Source organism: Phoxinus phoxinus (assembly GCF_949152265.1).
Source record: "Phoxinus phoxinus genome assembly, chromosome: 5".
In the NCBI taxonomy this organism is placed as follows: Eukaryota; Metazoa; Chordata; class Actinopteri; order Cypriniformes; family Leuciscidae; genus Phoxinus; species Phoxinus phoxinus.
Genome location: NC_136880.1, coordinates 3,695,257 through 3,707,122, shown reverse-complemented (window position 1 = coordinate 3,707,122; position 11,866 = coordinate 3,695,257). Strand labels below are relative to the sequence as shown.

The 11,866-nt window shown below is 36.9% G+C and overlaps 1 protein-coding gene across 1 annotated transcript; it reads right to left on the bottom strand.

The window, feature by feature from the left end:
• Positions 1-370: 370 nt before the first annotated feature.
• On the bottom strand, positions 371-11,061 carry LOC306998313 (NLR family CARD domain-containing protein 3-like; the record flags this gene model as incomplete). Its single annotated transcript, XM_079612278.1, has 6 exons — positions 371-545; positions 2,300-2,473; positions 3,235-3,405; positions 5,987-7,817; positions 7,911-8,106; positions 10,981-11,061. 6 exons carry the CDS (start codon positions 11,059-11,061, stop codon positions 371-373), a joined length of 2,628 nt encoding a protein of 875 aa, XP_079468404.1.
• Positions 11,062-11,866: the final 805 nt, after the last annotated feature.

Genomic DNA, 11,866 nt, shown 5'->3' with positions numbered 1-11,866 from the left:
AGCCATTGCGTACCTGTGTGCTTTATGTACTCAAACTATTTCTGGGTTCCCGGATTACATCCGGGTGGCGTAGTCGGAATTCACCTAAAGTCTCAAACTGCCACATTACAAAAACATTGTTATGCCTCTACAGTTACTGAAATAATTATTGACCCATGATCAAACTGTCTGTCTTAACCAAATATTTAAAGCTTGATATCACATTTTAATTGTGTATTTAATTTGCTGTTTAATTTTATTACTTTAAATTGTTGTGGCTCTTTGTGACGCTGAGGGAAAAACTGCTCTGACTCAAACAAGTGAGGAAATATTATCATCAGCTAACATTACAACTAAAAGTAAAGTAATATTATAAACAAATGAGCAATACTCACGTCAGTGTGTTGAGTCGACAGTGTTTATCCAGCAGTAGAGCAGCGAACTGATTCACTCGTTTGTCTCCTGGTTTATGTCCTCTCAGATTCAGCTTTCTCTGGAGTAACGGGTTTATACCCACAACTCTATCCACATACTGACAGGCTTCCTCTGCAGCAGGACTCACAAACCTGCAGAAGAGTCAATTCAGTTCTCAACTCAATGTCTGTTGCACTACAAAAAAGATTGATACGATAAATGTATTTTTATTTTTATTTGAACATTTAAATACACAAATAAATATACATTTTAAGGAAACTAGAGCGGCACTCAGTCCTAAAGCAAACTCAGTCATCACTTGGTCGCCTCCAGTTGGTACAAAATGCAGCTGCAAGGCTGCTGACCGGGAACAAAGAAATATGATCATGTCACCCCAATTTTAGCGTCCCTTCATCGGCTCCCGATTCATTTTAAAATTCAGTTTAAAATCTTGTTGTTTGTTTTTAAAGCTCTTAATGATCAAGCTCCATTTTATCTAACAGATCTTCTTACTCTTCTGTCATCTTCCAGATTAAGATCTGCAGACCAGGCTCTATTATCTATCCCCCGCTCCCGTTTAAAAACTAAGGGAGACAGAGCTTTCTCAGTTGCCGCCCCCCGTCTATGGAATCAATTGCCTCTGGACATCCGCCTTATTTAATATTTGATATTTAAATATTACTTGAATAACTTATTAGGAATTATGTGTCATTATAAGAGTTTGATATAAATATGTGAATGTTTAATTTTTCCCTTTTTTTCATATGTAAAAGTGTCTAACTATGTACTTATTGGTTATTGTTCCAATTATGTGTTGGTGGGTATTATCACAAAAGAAAAAAAGTAGAACTAAAAATAAGAAGGATTTATTGGGGGAAAATATTATGTCTAACTGTACATTTGTACTAAATGTGTTTGAATTGAAAGACATAAAGCACACACACACACACACACACACACACACACATATATATATATATAATTTTAAACCTACAAATTAGTGTATTTTTTATGATAGAAATAACTGTAAATGGACTATTGTAATGGGGTAAATCAAGTCTAATATAGTCCAATTACTAAGCACAGATTCATCTTACCAGTTAAAATGTAATCTGTGCTTTTGTAATTATTTATTGTAAATTTTGTGATTTTAACTTCTGCTTTAATAAGCTTTTTTATTCTATTTTAGATTGTAATGTTCTAATGTTCTTCTAATAACCATAAAAATGTACTACAGCTGCCAATTAAAACCAGAGAGAAATGTATTCATAAATCTTTAAAACTATCTAATTAAATCTTGGGCACAAAACATTCAGCCAGTAAGAAAAGAAAAACTGTAGGATATATATATATATATATATATATATATATATATATATATATATATAACAACGATAACAAACATTTCATATACAATTTAACACGTTTGTAGGTCTATATTATCTCATTTATCATTGTAGCCTTATTTAAGTTGATTTTCTTGTATATTTATTTTTGGACTGATAGTGGTTAATAAAGTCAAATAATGGTATGAGAGAATATCAGTCATTGTGTTCCTATTGGTCAGTGTTAGAGGATCTGTGCAGAGGATCTGTGCAACAACTGAGGCTTAGCCTGACAGTTAGCCTGCCCTGGACCAGGCTAGTTTCCCAGCATAAGTTGCCAGACTAACTGAGTTTGAACTATTTTAAGTTTGCTTTATGAAAAATAATCAATCGACAATAAGTTTGACTAACCAAAATAAGCCTGGCTTGTATTCTAATCTTGTTTTATGGAACAACCCTCTGATCTTGATCATTTTGATGCAACAAATTGTCAAGCTAATTGTATAGCTAAAATAACATATTAGTTATGAATATTTAGCCTCCATATAACTAATTTAGTTAATTACTAGATCCCGTCTCACCTCAGTGTCTTCAGTTGACAGTCTGGATCCTGTAGTAAATCATTGAGCTCCTTCACTCCTGATTCTCCAGGATCATTCCCTGTGAGATCCAGCTCTATCAGGTGTGAAGGGTTTGATCTCAGAGCTGAGGCCAGAGCTTTATAACCTTCTTCTGTCACACTGCAGTTAGAGAGTCTAGAACAGAGAGGAAAACATTCAGCTGAATAATCAGTTAAACCTCAACAACATAAATCTGAATGATCGCTCTTCCAGTCGCCTCTACAACAAGGAAGCCCATCTTAGTCGTCTTGTTAAAGGGATAGTTCACACAAAAATGAAAATTATCCCATGATTTACTCACCCTCAAGTCATCCTAGGTGTATATGACATTCTACTTTCAGATTAATACAATCGGAATTATATAAAAAATATGTCCTGGCTCTTCCAAGCTTTATAATGGCAGTGAATGGCTGTATATTTTTCCATCAAAGTGCATCCATCCATGATAAAAGTGCTCTGGGGGGTTAATAAAGGTCTTCTGAAGTGAAGCGATGGGTTCGTGTAAGAAAAATATCCTTATTTAAAACTGTATCGACTAAAATAACTAGCTTTTTTATTAACCCCCCAGAGCCGTGTGGAGCACTTATTTTACAAGAAAAGATACTTGCCAATGGCCCTCAGGATCTGTAGCTCTTATTCTGATATTTAATGTTAGATCTTTCCTTTTCTTGGAACAAAATGAATGCTTAATGTCACTTCAATATTTCTCGATGAAAAAACAACAACAACAATAAAATAGCAAAATGACAGGATTGATATGGTATACCCACGTTGTAACAAATAAATAAAAGATCTTTGAATTTTTCACAAAAGTTATCTTGTGCTTTTGCCTCCGGCATCGTCCTGTCAGTCATCGCACCTCACTCTAGTCATGTGACTCCTGTGGCTCAACTTACCTCAGTATCTCCAATTTACACTTTATATTCTTCAGTCCAGTGCAGATCAGCTCCACTCCTGAATCCTGCAGATTATTACTGTTCATGTTCAGCTCTTTCAGATTGGTGTCTGATCCAAGAACTGCAGCCAGAGCTGAACAGCTTTTGTCTGTTAAGTTACAATCATTCAACCTACAATAAGTCACAACACAGAATTAGATGGAACACATACAATACATGTTCTGTATACAAATATTAAATAAATTTTCCATTTATTTTGTTACATAAACAGCATATACAGCACAGAGGCTGAGTTAAACAAACATTCATCTTCAAAAACTACTATATCCTGTGCATTAGTGTATTTAATCAGTGACAAATTTCCTAGATAAAATGAAGCATGTTTGAAAACAATATTTGTGTAAAGCTTTTATAGCTATAGGATTTTTTCTCTATTTATGTCACCTGATGGAGTTTAGGTTCTTGCCACTGTTGCCTCTGTCTTGCTTAGTTGGGGACACTTAATATTCAGCAATATTAACTTCACATAGTTGAACTGGTGCCTGACTAAAATTTATGAAATTGATGGAAACATGTTGAAATATGAACTATAGACATGTAGGCAACCTTTCAATGATAAATAAATATAGCCTATACAACACAAGGATATTTTTATGTTCATAATAAAATACAGCATGGTATAAAAAGTAGGCTATGAAATTTATGATGCATATTATAATGTTTAGACTTGTGTTTACTGTTAAATGCTGTGTTCATTGATATCTGCTCAAACTTGGATGTTTACAATGTGCTAGCAATAATGTTTCATAGTTTGGAGCGGTTCGATCGCTTCAATAATATTCTCTGCACACTCTGTGGGTTTGGGTTTTGAAAAGCAAAACGCGCCAAACATAGGCTTCATGTTTTTACGCCAATCTCATTTCATAACGTCTAGGGAATATATTTATATGTTCTCAGTTGTTTTTTGTTTGTTTTTTACAGGGACTAGATGACACTGATGGGGTCCTGCTGACTTGGTAAAATGAAAAATCAAACAATATGGAAATGACAGGTATGTACTATGTTTCAGGAATAGCACAAAGGTGTGATCAGTGATCAGTGATCAGATCAAAAAAATGTACTTTTTTTGTCCATTGTTGTGTATCTTTGGATTATGTTGTGTTGTAAATAAATCCAAAAAATCAAAAAGCCATTCTTTTTTAAAATTCACTCTTCATTCTTTGTGCAAGGTTCCTCATAATGATATGGTCTGATAGCACCTGATAGGGCCATTATGGGTCTTTGTCTTTCTCAGGTCTGAAGCAAATCTATATGCATGGTTGGTTCACGCCTACCTCGCATACAGCTTTCTTACACAAGACATGTCTTACAAATTTTAAATCAATATATTGTTTTATCTGAATGAGTATGCAGGATGATTTTGATTCAAATATTCTAGGCTACGTGATACAATTTTCAAAAGTCTTGTGAAGAAATAATCAGTATGGGTTTCATGACCTTATTTCAGTGACAATTTTTTTTTTTTTTAAATTCACAAACCACGCATAAACGTTATTATCTCTAAACTACAAACTTTCACATAAAAGCTGCTGACATATTATTGTAGCAGAATTTGTTCTGAATACAGTGTAATAAGACGTTAGCCATGAAAATGTCACAATTAACAGAAATAAGCTCAAATGTCAGTGTATGTCAGAACACCTCCAGGACCCAGAAAACACCTCAGACCCCAGAGGGTTAAAGGCCTTTCACTATAATTCTAAAAATGCCTCCATTCACATCACATGTCTCTTTGACATAAAATCTTTAATGATTTAAGTAAAGCTAATATTATTTAAAGCTAAAATATTTTATTTGTTTTTAATATTTCAAGATTAAGGTCAATCGATGGCTGATGCAGATATGTTAGAGAGCAGGGTGGCCAATGGGTGATATATCATTAATTTAAAGATAGTAAAAAAGCATCCTTAACAATTGCTGAAATGAAATTTATAATTATTTTACTTAATTACTAAATTAGAAAAATATATTCAAAAAGATTATATGAAAAAAGAGAGAGTTTGAATGATAAAAAACTTTTTTTGTAGAAAAAACATCTTAAAATGTGTACATCAGATATGATACAAGAGGCTTTTGATAAATATTTATTTGTAAATCTCTTGATCTACATATTGCATTAAAATAATATTACATTAAACTACAGAATTACTCATAGAAATAAACATTTAAAATATCGAATTACTGGGAGAAACAGAGGGACAACTAATATATGATGTGGTAATATAAAAGTACTTTATTTAAGTAGCCTGTTTTATAAAAATCTCAATGTTTTATACTATAACCTTTCAGAATTTCATCTTACTTTTTGGCAATATTAATAACATCTGTACCAAATTACATTATTTCCCCCCGGTTTGGATATATGAATAAAATATGTATTTTTTTCTTCCTCAATTTGAGTATGAGCTAATATATATATATATATTTTTTATAAATATAGAATATCATATATATAAAATATATAAGTCATACAAATATGGTGTATTATATGATACAAAACAAACATTTTTACATGGTATTTTATATTTTGTCTTAAGGTTTGATAAACTGTCTACACACACAAAAAAAGGCGCGATGTCAGGCTTTACAGGTATAGGCTCATGTTTATGATGGGGAATCACTATAGAGTAATGTAGATAAATGCATTTTTCAGATGAGAGCTAAACATGACAAAATATATTAAAAGACTTACAGAGCTCTTTTTGAAGTTTTGATGACTGCCGATAATCTAATGAGACACTCGTCTGATTTCTTGAATTTCTGAAGCTCAAACTCCTCCAGCTCTTCCTCTGATGTCAACAACACAAAGACTAAAGCAGACCACTGGGCAGGTGAAAGGTCACCAGATGAGAGACTTCCTTTGCTAAGGTGGGTCTGAATCTCTTTCACCAGAGTTTGATCGTTCAGTTCATTCAGACAGTAGAACAGATTGATGGATCTCTCTGCAGGAAGATCATCTTCTAATTTCTGCTTGATGTACTGAACTATTTCCTTGTTGCTCTGGTCATTGTCGTCTTGCTGTGTCAACAGACCTCGTAAGAGTCGTCGATTGGACTGGAGTGACAGACCGAGGAGGAAGCGAAGGAAAAGGTCCAGGTGTCCATTGTCACTCTCGAGCGCCTTGTCCACTGCAGTCTTGAGAAAATCAATCATGGTTTCATTTCTGTTTTCCGGTTCTGTAGACTCATGATCAAACACACTTGTCTTGTTGATGTCTAGAAACAGATGTGCATAAAGGGCTGCAATAAACTCTTGAATGCTCAAGTGAACAAAGCAGTACATGGTCCCAAGAACGATCCCTGTTTCCTCCTTAAATATCTGGGTACACATGCCTGAGTACACTGATGCCTTATAGACGTCAAGACCACAGGCTTCCAGGTCTGTGTCATAGAAGATCAGGTTGCTTCTTTCCAGCTGATGAAATGCCAGTTTCCCCAGTGAAAGGATGGCGTCTTTATCCCAGGAAACATCTGGTGTGTATTCTCCATCATACTTTCGGCGGCTCTGCTGGATCTGAAAGCGGAGAAAGTGTGTGTACATTTGTGTCAGAGTCTTGGGAGTGTCTTCAGTGTTTGATTCCTGCTGTGTTTTAGAGATCTCATCAGCCTGAGTGTTTTTCACATCATTATTTCTTTTCTCCTCCAGTATGTTCTGGAGAACAGTGGATGAAATCCAGCAGAAGACGGGGATGTGGCACATGATGAAGAGACTCTTTGATTGTTTAATGTGATCTATGATTGTGTTGGCCTGATCCTCACCAGTAAATCTTTTTTTGAAGTACTCTTGCTTTTGTGCGTCGCTGAATCCTCGTATCTCTGTCAGCCGGTCGATGCAGTCAGGAGGAATCTTACTGGCAGCTGCTGGTCTGGTGGTGATCCAGATGAGAGCAGAAGGAAGCAGATTTCCCTTCATGAGGTTCGTTAGGAGAACATCCAGAGAGGCTGGAGACGATACATCACGCCACGTCTCATTACAATCAAACTTCAGAGGAAGGCGACATTCGTCCAGTCCATCAAGGATGAACAGGACTTTGAATTGATTCCTTCTTGTAAGGTTCAGCCCTTTTGTCTCTGGGAAAAATTGAGTTATAAGGTCCATCAAACTTAGTTTTTCTGTCTCCTTTAAGTTCATCTCTCTGAATGGAAGAGGAAATATGAAGCTGATATCTTGATTCTCTTTTCCTTCAGCCCAGTCCAGAACAAACTTTTGCACAGAGACTGATTTCCCGATGCCAGCGACTCCTTTTGTCAGTACAGTTCGGATCTCCTTGTTTTGTTCAGGCGCTTCAAACAAATGTGTGCATTCAACCTGTATCTCTTGTGCTTCATGACGCCTGGAAGCAACTTCAATCTGTCTCACCTCGTGTTCAGTATTGACCTGTTCACTGCCACCCTGAGTGATAAAGAGATCTGTGTAGATGTTATTCAGAAGTGTGGAGTCACCTTGCTTCGCGATTCCTTCAAACACACATTGATACTTCTTCTTTAGGCCACATTTCAGCTGATGAATGAAGAACAGCTCATCTAAACACAGGAATAGAACATAGATAGATTTAGTCTTATTTTCTCTCCTACATTTATAAGAGACAATCTGACAGATGATCATGAGTCTCTCACCTTCTAGAGCATCAGCAGCTTCATCTTGCTTCATCTCTCTCAGGTAATGTAGTGTGAGATCAAGAGCTGATTCCTTGATACTGGATCTGTTCTCAATAAAGTCCTTCACAAAGTATTGTGTGTTCTCTTTTTGTAATATTTTCTTTAACTTCTCCAGTTCATTCCTCAGAAATGTGATTATTTTGCTCTCAAGGTCCTACAAACAAAAGTAAGAGAAATGACAGAATAACAAAATTTAAGCCAACACTATTTATTCAATAATTATAATACATGTTGTAGCGAACCGCTAGTCAAAAGGAACAAATATTTAATTAATAATCATAATAAATCACAAAAAATAAATCTATACAATTTCATTATAATCATGAGAATTTGTTCGAACGAAAAAACTAAAAATGGCAACAAAAAGAGGTGTGGTTTTTGAGTGACGGAGAAGCGAAAATAAAAGAGGAAGTAGAGAAGCGGAAGAGAGAGTCTGGTCGGGAAGTTGAATCCGCGTCTGGAAAAGTCTGAGGGAAAACGAGGCGTTGTTTCAGCGTGTCGTGAAGTGCGCTGTGGGATTATTGTTCATGTCGACAATGTCTGAACGTCTGCATTATGGAATATTGGCGTACGGACGCGCATGCAATGATTGAGTGGCTGGTCGAACTGGAACCTGGACGCCGCGGTTAAACACCAACGCGAAAAGAGAAAACTTGAGAAACTGCAGAAATCTCAAGTTTTACCCTGTGAGTGTTAATCCCTTCTGTGACAAGTTTCCGACGTATTGATCATCGAAAGGTTAACGGAGAATTAAGTCTTCCCTGCGCTCTCAACTTTCTGACTCTTAAATAGCTACTTTTCCCTCTTCTTGCAAAACCTCAAACTCTTCATCAGGAACGATTATTATCCCCTCTATCTGCTACTAAAATATTATTTGATTTAATTTCGTTTTGATAAATAATTTTACTTATATTTTGAACTGTTTTGGGATTATTTTTGTTGTAGTTTTCTTTTGTCTAATTGTGAATTATCTCAGTCTGTGCGCAACCGCGCTGGTTTTCCAGTTGTAACAAACTGATTTATTTATTTTGATTTCTGAGAGCTTGCTGCTGGACACTGATTGATTTAGATATTTTTTTGTTGTTGGAAAAATTATATAAATGGACTTAATGAAACAGCAAGACTCTAGTTATGTTTTTCTGTAATCGGAGAATACAAATTGTTTGTCAGTTTATTTAAACTGTCTGGCGCCCAAAGTGAACATTAAAAAAAAGTTGAGTAACTCACCGTTACAGATTGGCGCCCAACGTGGGGCCCGAACATGGACAATAGATGAACTTTAACTGAACTATAAACTTAATGGACAATGAGACAGAACAATGGGGTGTTGAGATATTGAAACCAACTTGGGATATGGACATTAAGAAATTGCCTGCTTTTCATACTTGAATCTGAAATGAACATTGAACATTTAATGTTGGGTTGTTTTCTCTAAAATGTAATTTCATGCTTGAAAATGGAAATGTTTTTGGCATTCATTTATGATTAATGATCGTAGAGCTGTATGTGTTTTGATCATTGTGGTGATTGTAAAAATTGGTACTTTACAATTGTTATTTACCATGTCTCATTCAAATCACCATTCTTTTCCATCTCCTTTGATGTCCCCTCCAGACATTTCCACTCCGTTAAATGTCCCTCTTCTTAGCTCTAGGGATCATCATCTAAACATACATGCCCCCATTCCCAGAGACCCACCTTCCTTCCTGTTACAATCGGCAGATATGGACATTGCAACCCCTGCTTCTTTTTCCCCTGTTTTGGAAACCAACAATGAACCTCCTGGTGTGTTCTCCACTTGTGAGCGAGCCTCACTCGAGTCTGAGATTCAGTGTGAACTCCCTATGATGCTTCCTACCCCTGGTAGAGGATGGGGTCAACTTACGGAGCAAGTCCATGACAATCTGAATAAACTGTATCAGGATTTGGGTAAACAGGACAAGGTTCTAAATGATTTAATTAAGCAAGTACAAAGAAGTAGATTTCATGTAGAGTCCAAGATAAACAAACTAGCAGAACAAACAGAGCAAAGTTTACGAAATCTACATGGGGTATTGTCTTCCGCTAAGGACAAAAATGAAAGTGAGATGGATATAATAATGAAGGCAATCAAAACTGTAGTGTCAGAGGAAATGGACAGAGTGAAAGTTTCTCTTGTGTCTGAACTCGGATTTATGGTGGATCAGTTGCAAATTGAGGTTCAGCGAGACTTAAAAGATACCCAGAAAACAGTGCAAGAAAAAAACACAGACCTGGTAAACCATATTTCTGAGTTACCCTCAGTATTAAAGAGGTTGTCTACAAAAGTGGATGAAATGAGTGGAAAGCTTGATCTACTCTCAGTGGCTCACATAAGGAAAATGAAAGACGAGGAAAAGCCATCAACCCATGCAGCTTTCTCCCGTTTACAGGAGACTTCACCCTTGACAACTACTTCTGCTCTTACCTCTGTCCCTAAAACTGATCACATTAAATTAGTCTTTCCTACATATGGGAGGCTAGGAGATGATCCTGACCCCCTACTGTACTTATCAAAGTGTCAAGATTTCCTTGCTTTGCACCCATTGTCTGACATTGATCTTCTTGCTACTTTTCGCACTGTTCTTCATGGCACCGCTCGAGATTGGTGGGAAACGACACGTTCCAAAGTGGCATCTTGGACGGAGTTCAAAGCTTCCTTTTTATCCGCTTTCTTAGCCGAAGACTATGAAGACGAACTTGCGGAACGTGTCAGAACTAAAAAACAGGGTGAACATGAACCTGTCAGAGACTTTGCATAATCTTACCGAGCTCTCTGTTCAAGATGGAATCCAGATCTCACTGAAAAAGACATTGTTAAGCTCATATTGAAACACATAAAACCGCATCTTGCCAGTCAACTCCGTGGAAGGGTGGAGGATGTGGATGAGCTTGTGCCATCTGGGTCATCAGATGGAAAAGGACCACGAACTACAACTGGTGTATGAGCGTAACATTCATGCCAGAAGAGCGAGTCCCATACAGAAAGGGTTACATCCTCCTAATGTGCCTCAAGAAGACAAAGCCCCATTGTGTTGGCGTTGTAGAGGTATACATTCCCCTGGGTCATGCCCTCAGTATAATTCTTCATCTACGCAAATGAGCAGTCAATATAACAGACAAAAATCTGCTAAATCCAGATCCAATGGATACCCTAGTAACTCCGCTGCATCAGCTGTGACATCATCCAAGCAGTCTTTAAAGGTTGACACTTTCCAGGCTAAGGAGTCTTTGTCCACTGTAAAACAACCTTCCCCTTTGAATCCCGAAGCCATTCCACAACAGCTGGTTGTACCCATACTTATTGAGAATTGGTATGGCAATGCTATCTTGGACACAGGAGCCAACTATACATTGATGCATGAGAATCTCTGGGCTGAATTGAATAGCTCAAGAGAATATCTTAAGCCTTGGTGCCGTGGTCCCTTGTATCTTGTCAACGGAGAAGCGGAGTCACCTCTAGGCTGGACAGCTTTAGACATTGAAATACAAGGGAATGTGATAAAGTCATCAGTGGCTGTACTTCCTTCTAAGGCCTTGGCCTATGGAATTGTGTTGGGACTTGACTTCATTTACCATAGCCAACTACAAATAGATGTCGCTGACCAGGTGTACGGATTCAAACACACGCCTTCAATCACATATCCTTTCCAACCTGGCAGTGCCTCAATATCTGGGTGGAACACATGGGAAGTAAGGAACCACAAAGGTAGTAGTAAACCGAAGCATCAACTTGGCCTTATCAGTTCTATACCTCCTCCGGGGTTTCGATTGAAAGTGGATCGTCTTAGTGTTCAAGACTATATAAATCAGGCTGTATCTTCTGCCAATCTACAAGCATACGAAAAATCACAACTGTACGACATCTTACAAACAAATCCTAAAGTGTGTACCCA